Genomic DNA, 16,147 nt, shown 5'->3' with positions numbered 1-16,147 from the left:
TAGGATTACGAATAATTCACAATATTGGAATATAAAATTCTCTTAATTTTAAAAATCTTTTAACGCCTAACACTGTTAATGTTAATGTTAACGTCACAGTCGAATTAACTGTACTGAAATTCGCTCGTCACGATGTTGTGATCAGATGAACTGTGAACCAAACATTTATCGAGCATCGATAGGCAACAAGCAGATTTTTGGCGCCAACTTGGCTTATATTTGTATTATATTTGACTGAACATTTATTGATAGTAAAATGACGACGCAAGACAATTACAAATACAATTATTGTTGAATTGCAAGTACATGTCACAATTAGTATACACGTGTCTGTTTTTTTGAATGTGCATTAGTAAGTACATATGTATTAGTATCACTTTGATTTTAAACTCAATTCAAACTCCGCTTAACCCATGGTTGCCAAATGCTTATTAGTACCGACGGCGCCGGCGGGCCCATCATTTGCCACACAAGTCGGTATAGCGCTCGACCATTTTCCATTCTTCATGCACTTGAGAACCTTTGAGCCGCGCAGCTCGAGGCCTGCATCGCAGGTAAAGGTAATGCTCTCGCCAATGGCATAGTAGAACTTGACCGAGGACATGCGACCACTGATGGCGGTGCCCGGATACGAGCAGGCCTGCACACATTTGGGCAAACCGCCCGACCAGCGTCCGTTATCCTGACAGGCAATTATTGGCTGACCTTGCATCATGTATTCCGGGTTGCAATTGAATTGGACCACATCGCCGGCACGATATGGTGCCGAGCCCTGGGCGTAACCGTTTTGCGGCGCACCAGGATTATCGCATTGCACTTCGACACAGGTTGGAAACGGTGTCGCCCATTCGCCCGTAGGCAAACAGATGGCCTCAGATGGGCCGCGCAATCCGTAACCCGTGGCGCAGGAGAATGCCGCCCGTCCGCCCACCTCACGCGACAGCACGGAAACGCGCGGTGAGCTAACATTATTCGGCATCAGCGGTATATCGCCGCACTCCACGCTCTCGCAAACCGGCAACAGCGCGCTCCAATTGCCACTGGGTAAACAAAACAGCTCCGATGCGCCAATCAACGAGTTGCCATTGGAACAGGACAACAGCACGCGTGTGCTCAATTTCGTATCGTTCGTATTGACTATCAAACCGCGCCGTATGGGTATCTCTGGGCAATTAATTTCCTTGACGACCACCTCAACGGCGTGCTCATGTCGGGCGGGTGTCATGCAGGCGTAGGTGCCAGAGTCCTCGGCCACCGCATCGAATATGCTCAGGCGATATTCCAGCGTTGAATCTCGTCCCTCATCCGCCTCCGTCACCCAGCCCTCCGTATAGTTTCTGGAATATCGTGATACAATGTGATATTAAATGTCAGTCGGTTTGTGTTGGCGAAAATCCAGCTGATACCCACTTGTAGACATGACTGACATTCCACTTGGGATTACCAAAGCGGCGCATCCACAGGCATTCCATGTGTAGCGTGGTGCCCGGATAGACAATGAGCTTGCCATCGTTGCTCTGGGCGATGGGTCCGTTCTGATGGCGAAACAGTATGGTGGGCGCCTTCTCCACTGTGGTCGGATTGGTTTTAAGACCAGGAACAAATTTTCTGAAATATTCTACGTACTGGCATAATCATTTTCCTGATTGAGGCCCGAGCACACGGGCTTCGTGTTGGTCCACTCCGAGTGTATGCAGGTCCGGTCGTGGCTGCCCGTCATCGAGAACTTGCCAATATCCACGCATCTAAAAAATGGATTGCATAGAGTTAGCGACGTCCAGCTTGGTCAATTGGACGTACCTGGATATAATAGTAGCACCTGGGGGAAACTCGACGACGTCCTCTCTAATTTCCAGATCATTGTAAAAGCTGACCACATTCGCTTCGTTGTTCTTAAACAAGCACGTGCCGTTCTCTGTTTAATGGATACTTTAAATTTCAAGGCTCATGGATCAAAGGTGAACGGAACGTACCGCAGTTGTAGGAGCGTCCCACCCACTGCCCGTTGTCGCATATGATGCGCCAGGTCTGACGATCGCCGGCAGCATTGGGTATGCAATTGAAGTAGATCTCTGTGCCGCTCTCGTAGGCGGGATCAATCTCCGCATGGTCGGCGTTTCTGGAGAGAAAGTGGTTACTTGCGTCTCGACCGGAGCCGGAGCCGGAGCCGTTGCGACTTACTTGTAGACGAGGGCGCCGTCCGTCAAGCTGGGATGGCCGCACATTTTCAGCTCATCTCCGTGGTCATCGGTGTTGTTATCGTGCAGATGTTGCAGCTCATCCAGCTCGTGCTCGATTTTAGTGTGCGTTGTGGAAGTGGGCGTGGCATGTTCGAGCTCCTCACGTGATTTGCGTAGGCCCGACTCGCAGGGTATACTGGGCGGCGTGAGGACGCCCTTCAGACAAGACATCTCGATGGGATTGGCATTGGTGGACAGTTCACAGCGAACGCTGACCGTGCTGCCGTGGCCAATGGTGAGGCCAGCGCGATAGCCGCCCTGTGCAGAAATGTGTTTAAAGCAAACGTGGCATCTGAATTGGAAGGTGGCTAACTTGCCTCGTAGATGACGCCGGGTATGTTGGGCAGCGTGCACGGCAGGGAGGTGCATTCCGAGAAGGCGTTGACAGACCAGGAGCCATGGGCGCAACGCAACTGGGCGGATCCCTGAAAGTCAGCGATGGCATAAGGATAGCTAGCTGAATGAATCAAAGACAAACCTGAATGTTGAATCCCTCCTCGCATTCGAGAGTTATAAACTCATTGGACTGGATCTCCTCGTAGGTGGAGAGTAGCGTCAGGGAGGGCGTATCGCTCAGCTCCTTGGTGTGCGGCTCCACTTTGTAGTACTTGCCGTGCTCCACGGCCGGCACCAGGCACGGGGCCGACATGCACTTGGGCGTATCCGGCTTCCAGATGCCGCGGATGCAACGCGCCGTCGCATTCTCGCCTTTGATGTTCAGCTTGAAGCCCGCATTGCATTCCAGATGCAGCATAATCCCTACCGAGTTTCTGCCCGGCGCCTTACCCGGCCGCACCGTGGTTATATTGGCAAACGAATCCCAGTCGAGATCCTCGCAAGGACCACGCAGCCGCTTGCCGCCGGCAGCCCTGCTCGCCTCGCCGCCATCACTCGTATCCAGGTCGGCGTCGGGCAGCGTGGCGGATGAGGACGCCGTGGAGCTGCTGCGCTTGCGGCGACGACGCACAATCTGAGATTTAAGCTGTTCGATTAGGGCGCGTGTCGTATTCCTGGACAACTGGCGTCCGGCTGCGGGCGCGGGTGCCTCATTGGAGCTGTGCGACGAGCGGTAACGCGAGCTCTGATTTATGTTGGGCAAGGTGAGGACACCGCCACGATACTCGTTCAAGTCGCCGTAGTCATCGCCGTCGGCTGCATTGCGCCACTTGTGGGTGGCCTTGCGCATCATGACCAGCTCCGGATTGTTGTACTGGTTATACCAGCGTCCGTCCTGAACGTGCACCGGCTTGTACAGGCGATTGTGGCCCAGAATCTTGCGCACATAGCGCAGGTAGCGCTCCTTGATCTTCTGATAGTACTTCGAGTAGGCCACATCAATGTCCGACGGATTCGGATTGGGATTGGGATAGGCGCTGCGCTTAACGCGCTCACCCGACGTCCCAGCTGCAGGAAAATATCCGTTGATGGAATTCATATGAGAGCAGCTCCGAACTCACCCGCCCGTGCGATTTCCTTGTGCTCGTCCAGTTGGCGTTGGAGCTGGCGCTGACGCCGCAGCAGATAGACGGAGCGTAGCTGGCGCAGCTGCAAGGAGCGCCGGCGGCGACGATTCCAGCGCAAACGCGGATGCTGGCCAAGTAGACACTGCGGCAGATCTAACGGACGCCATTTGCCGCCGACACAGGTGGCGCCGGGCGGTCCCACCTGGAAAAAGTGGACATGAAACCGAAATTGGGAATTGAAAGGAATGCGAGTTAGGTTACCTCCAGGACGTAGCCCTTGTCGCAGTCGTACATGATCTGCTTGTTGTTGACAATCTTCTTGACATACGGACGATAGTCGTAGAGTCCCATATTGCCGACGAGCAGCACCTTGCCATTGGGTATGTAGCCCGGAAACGAGCAGAAGACCTCATCGCATTTGGGCGTCTCGCCGGTCCAGTTGCCGAAGGAGCACGTTAGCACATAGTCGTGCGGATCGGTGATGTCCCTGCCCTCGGGACTGACCAGCTTGAAGCCATCCTTGCACTTGAACCTCGCCTTCATGCCGTGCTCCGTCTTCGGAGCCATCACCATGCCATGCTTCGGCGGCTTGGGCATGCTCTTGCAGCGTGCCGGCACACAACGTGGTATGATGCTCCAGGTGCCATTGTTGCAGGTTGGCGGACTCAGCAGCGATACGGGAAACTCATAGTTCTCATCGCACTTGACCTCCAGCGCTGTGCCGTGCCTGACCTTCTCCACGCCGCCCACAATCTGGGTGGGCGATTGCGTTGTGGTCGTCGTGGCGGCGACTATCGTAGTCCCATTCTCATCGGTTGTTATCTCAATGGGTATGACGAAGCCCTGCGATATGGTGGGCACCACACAAGGCGCCAGGCACTCGGGCAAGGCGTTGCGCCAGCGTCCATCGATCTGACAGACACTCGAGCCCAATCCGTTGATCAGCATTTCCGGCTGGCAGCGAAAGATGATGCTGGCGCCCAGGCCGGTGCCCGCCTCGATATTCTCGATCCAGCCATTGTACAGCACACCCGGATGTCCGCAGTTGATCTCTGCAAGAATTTGTATAGCACACATGTCCCTATACAAGCGCTCCAATTACGTACCCTTGCAGCTGGGCACGGTACCACTCCACTTGGCGCTGGCTCCACAGCGGCTGGAGCTCTCGCCCACCAAGGTGTAGCCATAGCGGCACTCGTAGCTGACAACCGAGTTGTAGGCCAACGTTGTGTACGTGGCCTTGCCGTTTTTGGGATTCTCCGGAGTGGGACAGACCACAGAAGTGACCACTGCGAAGATTAGAGGATGAGGGCTAATTAAAAGCGGAGCTGGGCATAGCTGGCATTAAAAGCTATCACAAATCTTAGAGAACCGCTCGCAGGAAACCGCCAAATCAAATAAAACAACTTCGGGTTTGGTTCAAGTTTTTCTTAAGATTTGTGGTAACTTTTATTAATTCCAACAACAACTTTTTTTTGCATAAAATTTGAACAATTCTTTTTTTAACGCTATTATTGAATGAAGAACGATAAATATTAACAATTTTGGCTAGGAGCAACGAAAAGCTTTAGCTCGGAACAAATTGCCAAAACTAACTTTGGGCCTGGTTAAGACAACGTTGCTTGGGTCGTGGTTAGATTTACGTAAATGTTATCCGCTTTGGTGGGTTGGTAAATTATAAAGACATAAGAAAAATAATGGCTTATAAATTCGAAATAATACTCACAGACACAGGTCGGCAGCTCCTTGGGCGTCCACGAGCCATCCGACTGACAGTAGCGCTCGTGCTTGCCCACCAGCTCGTAGCCCGTGCCGCAGTTATAGGTTATCTTGCAGCCGTACGTATAGCATTCCCCGGCGTGCCAGCCATAGGCCGGATCTGGCGGTTGACCACAGGAACGAGCTGAAATCAGGCAAGTAAAGCGGGTTGAATTCAAATCATTTAACATTTTATAGAGTTTATATACAATCTGGACATCTACAGATTAATAAGGCTCTAAATTGGAGAGGATTCAGACTATGGACACAGAAGCTATAAGCAGGATGAAATTGCTCCAGCTGAAGGATCAGACTTTCAACTTTATAGTAAGGAAATGATTGCATTTTTTTTTCAGATAAGGGAAATGAACTATAAATGTCATTATTCAGTGAGAGGCACAATAATATAATATAAATTAATATAAATGAATAAATAAATAAATAAATAATAATAATAATTTATAATATATATATAATAGCATCTCTACTGTTCTTAATGCAATCTCATGTTGGTTTTTGTTACAGAAGAATTTTAAAAATATATTTAAATTTATAAATGTCATTATTCAGTGAGAGGCAAAAAAATATAATTACTGATATATTACTGAATTTAATTACTGATAATATATAATATATATAATAATATATAATATATTTAATAATATATATAATATATATATAATTTGTGCTGTTCTTAAGGCAAACTCATGTTTGTTTTTTTTTTTTACAGAGGAGTTTTAAAAATAAATTTAAAATTCGTCATGTCAAAAATTAAATAAAAATTGCACTTATCATATTAATTTTTATTTTAATAATTCCTTAGAGCACACTTGGAGCACTTACGTTCGCACTGAATGTCCGGTCCGTACCAGCTGGCCAGATTGTCGATGGCCAGGCACTTGGCACGTGGAAACCCGTTGGTCACATAGCCCGTATAGCAATGGTATTGAACCGTTGAGTCCAGGTCGAAGGTCTCCTGCTCCGGCAGCGCCGAGTTGCGTGCGTGCTCAATCTGCGGCGGCTTTAGGCAGTAGACTGGAGTGGAGTAGATGCCAATTGAGGACAACAATAAGGATTAGCTCGTTGAGTGGTGATGGGAGTGCTTGGCTGCGCTTACTGTTTTGCTTGCAGGCTGGCTCGGCGCCGGCCCAGTTGCCGTCGGCCTGGCAGAGGCGGCTCTGCAGGCCCACCACGTGGTAGCCATGTGGACAGGAATAGGAAGCGCGAGCACCGAAGTGACGACCCGCCACGGTAACCTGTCCCAGACTGGGTTGCGCTAGCTCCGGACATTCACGATCTATGGCATGTAAACAAAATATTAGTCAGAAAATGTGTTTATCTTTGAATATTTTCAGGACTCACCCGGCTTGATGCAGGAATTGCCGCAGACGCCATCGCATAGGCATTTCTTTTTCTTGCTCTTGCAATCCTCATCCGAGGAGCACTTGCGCAAACATTTCTGGCCCAGCAGCGTGGCCTGCTCCTCATCCCGCGGACACTCCGTCGAGGGCGAATTGCGCGGATTCTTATAGACGCGCCCATCATCATCGGACTCCAGCGAATCATCGCCCTCGTCCCAGTCGTCATCGTCATCATCCTGCTGCGGTATCTCCGTGGTGGTCTGTCCGCTCACCACTGTCGTCTGGCCGGTGGGCACCGAAATGACTGCAAAGAGCGTACAATAAACATTCTGGACTCTAAACAGATGTCACTGAACGCAGCCCCATTGTTTGCCCCTTTGTTTTGATTCTCGTTTCTTTTCTCTCTGTTTTGCTCGGCTGCCTCTCCCAGCCAAAGGCTGAGCTGCCCTCGACAACATTGACCCATTTAGGTGGATGTCAGTCAGTCAGTCAGTTGGTCGGCCCGTCCAGGCAGCATTAGGAGCCTGCGCATTGGCCACCTGCTTATATAACCAGCAGCATATACATTTTTCAGTTTTGCCCGTCAGCTACCTTTTAGCTTATTATTATTAACCGTTTAAAAATCGATTCAAGTATTTAACGATATTGTTGCAACTAATTGCATCTGTAAGAGATTAGTTTTCACCTTTGTAGACCAGAATCGTGGTCACCAGACATTGTAGCAGCAGACGATTCATTTTGAAAACCGTATTTTAACTCGTTTCTGTGTGTTTTTCTCAATGCGGTTTACATCTGTCAAATTTAATATACTCTATTAATAAGTTATAACAATTTAATGCGATTTATGAGCGGAGTTTACAAAACTGCAGTCTGCACACTTTGGCGAAACAACGCGAAATGCAGCTCAGCTGCTGGAATTTTGGACATTTTGCTCTCAGCCTGTGGCACGAGGCGAGAGCAGCATCCGTTTTGACGGGCATAGGATGCGTTCGGATATGTTGATGGTTTGAAACCTTGCTAAGCACTCCGAAATCTACGAATGCCAATGTCTAATTAGAATAGAATATTAACAAATGGTGCATTCTCTTTGGCGTCTTTTATCCAAACGTATCTAATTGAAGACCTTCTATTATTTGTGCTTGAGGTTTTGTTTACTTATAGCTCACATTTTATATTCCACCATCTTCAACGGTCAGATTCGAATAATTGTTTGCTACCCTTTTCCAGTTGCTGCTACACTTTTCCTCACTAATTGCAGCCCTCGCTAAGAACTTGGGAGAGCGTGAGAGCTTTCGCTTGAAAAGCTTTCGCCACACGTTTCTTCGTCGAGAAATTTTCCAACGCTCACAGGCAGAACGACGCACGGCACGGAGCATAACGCACAAAACGGGAAAATTACTATCTAAAGCGCGAAAGCGAAAGAAGTGGGAAAAAAAGGCGCAGAGCAAAAAAAAAAAACAATATTTTTTTTTTTTTGGTCGAAAATGTCTTAGTGTAAATGTGCGGCGAACGTTTTTATTAAGCAATTAATTGAGAGTGCTGTGTTATAAAAAAGTGAAACAAAAACAAATAACGGCAAGTGCAAGTGCAGTGGGTGGAAATGTTTTAAATTTGTTCGCTTTGGGTTCGGGTTAGGGTTCGGGTTTGGGCTTCGGGTTTTGGTTTCGGTTTCTGGTACGGCGGGGAGTGAGGGGCGCGTGCGGAAAGCGCGTAAAGAAAAGTAAGTGCCAGAATTTGTGTATTAAAATAAATCAAAAAACCAACTAAGCGATGCATACACACAAGCACACCCCCACCCCCTCTCTCACACACACATGAGCACACAAAAGCGCACACATATGCGAGCAGTGTAAGTGACATATGCGCAAAAAATATCATTATTATTATTAAAGGAATGCTTGGACAAATTAATTGCTATTGAGAAATTTAAAAAAGTGCGACTAATGCGCGACAAAATGTCGAAGCCAAAAGGCAAATAAAAAACAAAATGTTCTAAATACATATGTGCCCATGTATGTATGTCGGTTCATACATATTTACTGCTGTGTGTATTTGAAACAAGTTTATTTATAGAGCAACTGAATAAAAAAGGTGGCACGATTGAAAATATTTTGATATCCAATAAATATTTAACCAAAAATATTTATATTGCTGCCAAGCAGCGCAGTAGACATTGAATCCGCAAGGGGTCAGCCGTTTGCGCGTCAACAATTTTCAAGCGTGTACACAAAAATCCAGACCAAAAAGCGAGACCTGCAACGAGACCAAGACCAGACCAGACCAGGCCAGGCCAGACCATCAGAGCAACGAACCAGCCAGCCAACCCACCCACCCACCAAGGCGGCCACTTGATTAACGCCAATGCCAATTTGAGCGCAGAAAATCTCTATAAAAGTTAAGCAGAGAGCATGCGTTCGGTGAGCTTTCTCTCTTTGCTACTCTCTTTCGCCCTCTTGCGCTCTTGGTCTCTCTTCGCACAGGACGCAAAGTACACTCTTTTTTTTTTTTTGTTTTTGTCATTGACCTGTTGTGGTAGTGAAAGACTCAAAATATTTGATAAATATATGCGAATTGCGCTGAAACAAAAGGAAATCTTTAACGTATTCAACGTACGACAATTTGATATACAAATTATTCTGAATTTTCCGCTGATATAAACAGAAACGGCCGCCTGTGCGTAATTGCTTTCCCACTCCAATGTTTTACCAGTGTGTACCTGGCGTAAAATTAAAGCCTAGGCTTTAATGTAAATCGATATGGGGACACTCCAGGAACCCTAGCTACTTTGCATATAAATAACAAATGCTTATAATTAGTAAACAAAAAAGCGGAGCTAAGAGTTTTTGTAAATCGAATCTTGAGAATCTTAGACCCGTGTTTGAAATAAACTCAAAAATGCATGTGCAGTTAACATATTTACTTGGCAACAATTTGTTATTTATTTATGTTTGTTATATTTTTGTCCAGTTGTTTAATTTGACTACCGCTTCATATTAATTGCAGGACATAAATAGTTAATTTTAACTTAATAAAGGTTAAAAGAAGAGCGCAACCCTTTCACTAACCATGGGCAACGTGTGCAGCTCCGGGCAAAAGAAGAAGAAGGACAAGGACAGCTCATCCGAGAAATCAGATGAGTAGGTTTATTGCGCAATTAATTCCCAAAGTATCCTTATGACCAATGTATAAATGTTGATTGTTCTTCAGCTCGCCCCCGTACGAGGAAGCCGGCGCGGATAAAAAGGACGCGCTGCTAAGTCACGATGCGAACGACATCAATGTGAGGAGAGCGCCGCTGGCCGATGTGGAGGCCCTGCCGGAGGCGACGCAGATCAATGACACATATGGCAATCAGCAGCAGCAGCACCCACATCCGTTGCCTCAGCCGAAGCCCATTGCATCAGAGAAGGGTGAGCTCTTGACTAGCAGCAAATAGTATTTGTGTTCCATTCGACATGACCTTCTCCAAAAATTGCAGACTCCAACATCACCACACCGCAGGGGGCGCAGGCGCCTAGCGATGTGGCCAATGTTAGTCCGGGCATGAGCAATCTGAGCATGCTGCAGGGCAAGCCGCCGCCCGGCCGCAAAATCGAGCGCGACAAGAAGATTGTCATCTATATACTGGCCGACAACAGCACCGAGTACAAGAAGCACAAGCGTGTCATCTACAGCCTGTACAAACATTTTAAAAGCAAGTGCCAAAGTAAGGGATTCGACTTTATTATTGCCGATGTGCACGACAGCGAGTCGACGGCAAAGGATGCGGCAGCGACGGGGGCGTCGCTGGAGCAGGCGAATGGCAATCCCAAGAAGGACTTTTCAAGGCTGCTGGAGGTTAAGCGCTGGACGCAAACGCCGCTGGAGGCACAGGGCGGCCACGAGGAAGCAGCCAATTGCCTGTGCGAGATAACCCGCCATGCGACAGGAGCCTACATCATACCCGTGCTCTTCCTGGGCTCCACACTGGGCACACCCATGCTGCCGCTCACAATCGAGAGCCAGGACTTTACCTCGGTGCTGAGTGCCGCCAGCGATTCGGAGAAACTGCTGCTGGAAAAGTGGTATACCATTGACAACTCGTATCAGCCAATGTGCCATCGGCTGTACACGCAGCAGATCGATCCCTACTCCACGCAGGTCAATGCTGAGCTGAACGAGCTGCTCGCCGTGCTGCTGCGTCTCTTTTCGGACGACGTCAAGGATTCGTATCTCACGACTGTCGTCGAGCAGGAGATCAACAACACGGTGCTGATGAGTCAGGAGTTGGCGAAACGCTGCATTTGGATACAGACAGGTGCCCACTACTCACGCGCCCCGGAGAACGCCACCCAGCTGGAGCTCGAGGTGCTGCGGCGCATAACACGCATCTATGCGGAGCTCAAGAGTCAGCTGTGCGAGAAGAATCTCATTCGGCTGTTGCCCACCATGACCATCCTCGACGACGAACTGTCTGCGGTAATTGAAAACCTGCTGGACAAATCGCTGGCGAGCATCTTTGAGGAGCATCAGCAAAAGAGCATACCCCACAACACGCTGGGCGTGGACCGCGTGCTGCTCGACGAGATTCAGCTGATTGGCCACTACTCGAAGCTGCTCGCCCAGAACTCGGCCAATTTCGACATCATGAATGATGTTAAGCGTTACATACGCGATGGAACCGCACAGCCGCTGGTCATTTCGGGCGCCCGAGGGAGCGGCAAAAGTGTGCTCGTGTCCAAGATTATGGAGAATGTGCATCGTTGGAAGCCGGAGGCACAGCTGGTACTGAGGTGAGTCGAATGCGATTTGCGGTTCAATCTACATCTAAATCTAAAGAAAGGCAAACCCAATGCGATGTCCACCAAGAGATGACTTATTGGTTTACCGTCTCAGAGAGCATTACAATTTTTTCAACAAGTATGCAAATAAATATCCTAAATAGATATTTAAAGAAGATCTTGAAATTGACCCGCCCGCTGAATGGATCCTCCGATCGGAGGAAGATAGAACCCTTGATCGCATTTCCCACTCAGAGTGAATCTTCTCATTAATATCAGCTCAACTTTCTTAGAATGTCCCCAGACTAAAAGAGTATAAAATTGTCAGCGTCCCGTTAAAGACAGCTCCCTGATATGCATTCCTAATCCTAATCCTTACTAAATGATGATGTTTTTCTGCCTTAGATATGCGAATTTGAGCGCACGCTCCTCGGACATCAGCTCGCTGTTCGGGTCCATAGCCAATCAGATGTCGGTGCTCGAGACGGGCCAACAGTGTCAGGTGCCACATGTAAGTATGCCGGAGATCAGCAAAAAGCCCAAAGTTCCAATTTGTACACTCCATCCACAGACACTGGAAGCCTATGCAGGAGTCATAAGGGAGATTTTGGGACGACAGCAGCGGTTTTTTGTGCTGATCATTGATGGTCTGGATGAACTGGAGTGCGATGTGGCACTGGATTGGCTGCCAATGCAGCTGGGCAGCTGCGGCAAGCTGATATTGACTGTCAGCGAGAGGGAGGACGAAGATACCAGCGGTGATTCGTTTGATATGCTCGCCGCGCTGGCGCAGCTGGGCATTCCACAGCGCTGTTTTCTTCGTCTGCGCCAGTTCACGGAGCGCCAGTGGCACGATATACTCAGCTCCGGCGGCGGCGACTTCTACGCGGCGAACGGGGCACTCAAACTGCCCGACGATTGGAAATCGCTCCACGGCAAGACGCCATACCATGCGAAGTCGCTCTGGTGGCTGGCCTGGCTGGGCCATGTGTCGCAGCCAATTAGCGAAATCGGCGACATATCCAGCAAGATCCTGCAGGTGCTGGAGAGCAAGTTTGCCGCAGACCAGGTGGAACTGTTGCTACTGATCGTGCGTCTGTCGCCTTGGGGCATACGAGAGAGCGATTGCTTGGGCGTTTTTCAAAAGATCACACAGCTGGAGGCGCAGGTCGTCTTCAAAATATGGTCCAAGTTCTGTTGGCTGATGGGACCAATGCTTTTAGGTCTTAAGAATATAAGAATAGCGGACAGGAGCTTCGGGCGCGCCGTCCTGGCGAGGTATGCCCAGAAGCAGTGGCTGGTACATGAAGCGCTACGGGACTACTTCGACCGTCAGGACAGCGAGTTCAAGGCCAGCGCGGGCGTGCGAACGTAAGACAACACTCCTCCAAATTGATGGCCACTTTAAATTCAATCTGTTCAATTTTCAGCTACAACTATCAGAAGTACTTAAAACTGCCTTATCATCACTTCTGTGCGGTAATCGAGGATAAGCCGGCGCCGCACAAAATCGATATACTCTACAATTGCTTCTACTTTACGGACCTGCAGTGGATAGCCAATAAGGTGCATGCAACGGGTCCGGCGCATCTAATGCATGACATTCTGCATGCCGAGTGGCTGGCTGGCCAGGAGGGATCCAAGGGCTATGTGCATATCAGCTTTCTAAAGCAGTTCCTGGTGCGATACCTCCACGAGCTTAGCTATGACGGCCAGCAATTCTATACGCTTATGAAATATTATCTGAAGACGCGCTTCAAGGAGTCGTCTACGCTGAAGGACGACGAGAAAATACGCTCCTGGTGGGAGTATACCAATGAGCTGGAGTTTGCCTTTCTCGAGATACTCAACGCCGATCTTGATGCCAATGACAATGACAATGATAATGATAAGGGACCAGTCGAAGGCGACAATTCCAGCCCCGACGCTTCAGCCTCTGTTCGGGGCTACGATGTGCTCATGAATCTGCCGCAACCTGGCTGCTATGTGGCGTCCTTGTGCACAGAGCGTGCCGAGATTTGCATCTGGGATGTAAAGAACTGCTGTCGCATACGCGAACTCCAGGGCATACAGCAACCGACGGCCATGTGTCCAGTTGGTAATTACGAAGCAGCTGTGCTGTGTCGTCGCGAGATTCGAGTCATCAACCTGGACGAGGGAAAGTTTAAGGTATGCTTTTATATTGAGAGAACATGTGGAGACTTTGTTGATGCTATCCAATTTTACTATTTGGCAGGTCACATTAAAGGGCGTGATGAACCAGAAGATGCCCTACTTTGGCCTGCACGATCAGAATCACCTGGTTTGTCTCTCGCGCAACCGCATGTATGTGAATCTAATGAATCTGGAGTCAGGCGATTGTGTGACCACCTTTAAGGCGGGCGAGGATCGCTTCCTGAACTCGCTGCTAGTCTCCGGCGACGGACGGTGAGCAATTATTTGTTGACCACATGAACTTTGCCGTAAAATTCGCATTATTTTTTCAGGATTTTGGTTTGCGGCGACGAGACGCAGAAGCCATTTCCTCTGCTCGTTTGGCATTTATCGCAACGTAAATTGCTCTACGATCTGCGAATTCCGCATCATGACTTTGTCACCTCGCTATCAGCGATCACGCATGAAGGATCTTATGTGTGTGTGGTAGCCAAGGAACTCAACGAGCCAACAACGCCAAATTTCATTGTGGTCTATGATCTGCAAAGCGGTACCTTGTTCAAGAAATGGAAGCCCAGCTGTAATACAGTTTCCCTGGCCATATCCCAACTGAATGCTTGCGTCATTGCCGGCCTGGAGGATGCCAAAATATTAATATGGGATCTGGTTACGGGCAACTGCAAGTGTACGCTAATTGGACACAATGCGCCTGTAACATACTTGAAACTGGATCCATTGGGCAAAGTGCTGTTGTCGTTCGACAAGGAGGGCCGCGACAGCGCAATACGCATGTGGGAGTTGAGCTCAGGTGAGAAAACTGGTCAAGTTCCAAGTCACTGTTGCGTTACTTTTTCGCTCTTGTTCCCAGCCAAGTCGCTGGCTGTTTTTAAGCCACCCGCACAGATCAGCACCTGCGAGATTTTGCCAAATGGTGCGTTCGTAGTATTGGCTCTCAGAGATCGCAACGATCTACTAACGCTGGCGCTGAAGAATTATGGTGGCAGCAACACTGCCAACGCCCTGGAGGATGACTGTGGCACCTTATATGGCAATCCCGACAACCAGCACAAAGTTTTCAACTTAAGTAATTAATGGGGTCAGATACCTGGATCAATTAACATTAGATATCATTATTCAAATTAAAGCATACATATATGAAAATGACACACAAAAACAAATGAAAAGAAATTACAATTCCGAACGATATAAATATCACAAAAAGAATCTTCTCATGCATAGTTCATTAGTTGTATGTAAAATTCTTAAAAACTTACCAGATGTACAAAAGGCTAAACAAATAACCAAAAAATAACAAATACAAAATTCATTAAGTCATCTCTATATATGTAGCTTTATTGTTGTTCTCGTCTGTTGCAACTTCTTCTCAGGTTGTAACAAATAAATACAGCAGATTCTTAGCGAACTGAATGATCTCCGTGCCACCCAGTTTCGAAGTGCCGTAAATGCGATCCACGAAGGATATCGGCACCTCGGCTATGCTGAAGTTATGCTGGCGAGCGCGGACCAACATTTCCATTTGGAAGACGTAGCCCTTCGATACGCAACTGGCAATGCACTTCTCCAGTACCGGTTTCTTGTACAGCCGAAATGAGCCCGTCAAATCGCTAGCATTTGGACGCAACAGCACTTGGGACAAATAATTGGCACCGCGCGAGATGAGCTTGCGCTTAAAATCCCAGCCGTAAACGCCGCCGTTGCCGGCATATCGTGTGCCAGAAACGATGTCATAGTCGCCCGACTCTTGCAGCTTTATGAACTCGGGTATGAACTTGGGCTGCAACAAAATAAGCAAGCAAATATTTGTACCTTATCCATGGCACACGTCATGGCTATAATCTATGCTCACATGATGACTCAAATCGGCATCGATGATAATAATAAAGTCGCCGGTGGCATGTTTAATTCCGTGAACGTAGGCTGTGCCTAGGCCGAGCTTGCCAGCGCGCGGACGTAAAACAATTCTTTCCTCGCCATAGATCTTCTGCAAATCCTTAGCCACGTCCAATGTGCCATCCGGACTGCCATCGTCAATAACAATTACCTCATACTCGTAGCCGCTGGAAAGACAACTTTAGTCGAGTTGCCAGCTTAATAATATGTCATGTACTCACCTAGCTTTCATATATTTCACAATAAGCCATATAATAATTGGCAAATTGTCTTTTTCATTGTATGTTGGCAGCAAAATGCTGTATTTATGGCCATTTGTTGGCATTTTGTTTTGCTTATACAAATAACATGCTAAACAGATTCGTTCGGTCGAAGAGCGAACCGGGTATAAAATTGTCGTTCATTTAGTTCGCTAAGCCTCCAATGGAACTCAAATGAACGACACAAATTAAAACCGATAAAAATAGTAGTATTGGTAAACACCATTTTTCAAGCAGCTG

The 16,147-nt window shown here is 48.2% G+C and overlaps 3 protein-coding genes across 4 annotated transcripts; 1 reads left to right on the top strand and 2 right to left on the bottom strand.

The window, feature by feature from the left end:
- Positions 1 to 218: 218 nt before the first annotated feature.
- Hasp (Hig-anchoring scaffold protein) lies at positions 219 to 7,709 on the bottom strand. 2 transcript variants are annotated; one of them, XM_064683041.1, is made up of 16 exons: positions 7,508 to 7,709; positions 6,824 to 7,126; positions 6,579 to 6,758; positions 6,305 to 6,496; positions 5,430 to 5,606; positions 4,810 to 4,992; positions 3,965 to 4,755; positions 3,698 to 3,905; positions 2,719 to 3,644; positions 2,558 to 2,665; positions 2,182 to 2,498; positions 1,974 to 2,119; positions 1,801 to 1,915; positions 1,627 to 1,745; positions 1,411 to 1,570; positions 219 to 1,337 (listed from the first exon to the last, which is right to left on the bottom strand). In XM_064683041.1, exons 1-16 carry the CDS (start codon positions 7,557 to 7,559, stop codon positions 407 to 409), a joined length of 4,908 nt encoding a protein of 1,635 aa, XP_064539111.1. In that variant the 5' UTR covers positions 7,560 to 7,709; the 3' UTR covers positions 219 to 406. The 2 variants fall into 2 exon arrangements, with proteins under 2 accessions (XP_064539111.1, XP_064539110.1); XM_064683040.1 differs by lacking the exons at positions 219 to 1,337; positions 1,411 to 1,570; positions 1,627 to 1,745; ... (6 more) ...; positions 3,965 to 4,755; positions 4,810 to 4,992 and adding an exon at positions 5,117 to 5,360.
- A 575-nt stretch (positions 7,710 to 8,284) lies between these two features.
- Positions 8,285 to 15,077, top strand: LOC135428962 (uncharacterized). Its single transcript, XM_064683104.1, has 10 exons — positions 8,285 to 8,542; positions 9,826 to 9,959; positions 10,030 to 10,232; positions 10,301 to 11,594; positions 11,988 to 12,093; positions 12,154 to 12,953; positions 13,013 to 13,751; positions 13,819 to 14,009; positions 14,069 to 14,544; positions 14,605 to 15,077. The coding sequence occupies exons 2-10, from the start codon at positions 9,889 to 9,891 to the stop codon at positions 14,826 to 14,828; spliced, it is 4,104 nt and encodes a 1,367-aa protein (XP_064539174.1). The 5' UTR covers positions 8,285 to 8,542; positions 9,826 to 9,888; the 3' UTR covers positions 14,829 to 15,077.
- On the bottom strand, positions 15,060 to 16,032 carry Dpm1 (Dolichyl-phosphate mannosyltransferase subunit 1). Its single transcript, XM_064683111.1, has 3 exons — positions 15,869 to 16,032; positions 15,604 to 15,814; positions 15,060 to 15,531 (listed from the first exon to the last, which is right to left on the bottom strand). The coding sequence occupies exons 1-3, from the start codon at positions 15,970 to 15,972 to the stop codon at positions 15,121 to 15,123; spliced, it is 726 nt and encodes a 241-aa protein (XP_064539181.1). The 5' UTR covers positions 15,973 to 16,032; the 3' UTR covers positions 15,060 to 15,120.
- Positions 16,033 to 16,147: the final 115 nt, after the last annotated feature.

The sequence above is a fragment of the Drosophila montana genome, unplaced genomic scaffold, assembly GCF_035044405.1.
Source record: "Drosophila montana isolate Dmon_TW-CO22-7 unplaced genomic scaffold, ASM3504440v1 contig_2581_1, whole genome shotgun sequence".
Lineage (NCBI taxonomy): Eukaryota > Metazoa > Arthropoda > Insecta > Diptera > Drosophilidae > Drosophila > Drosophila montana.
Note: the sequence above shows the minus strand (reverse complement) of the source record. Positions and strands in the feature narration are given on the sequence as shown.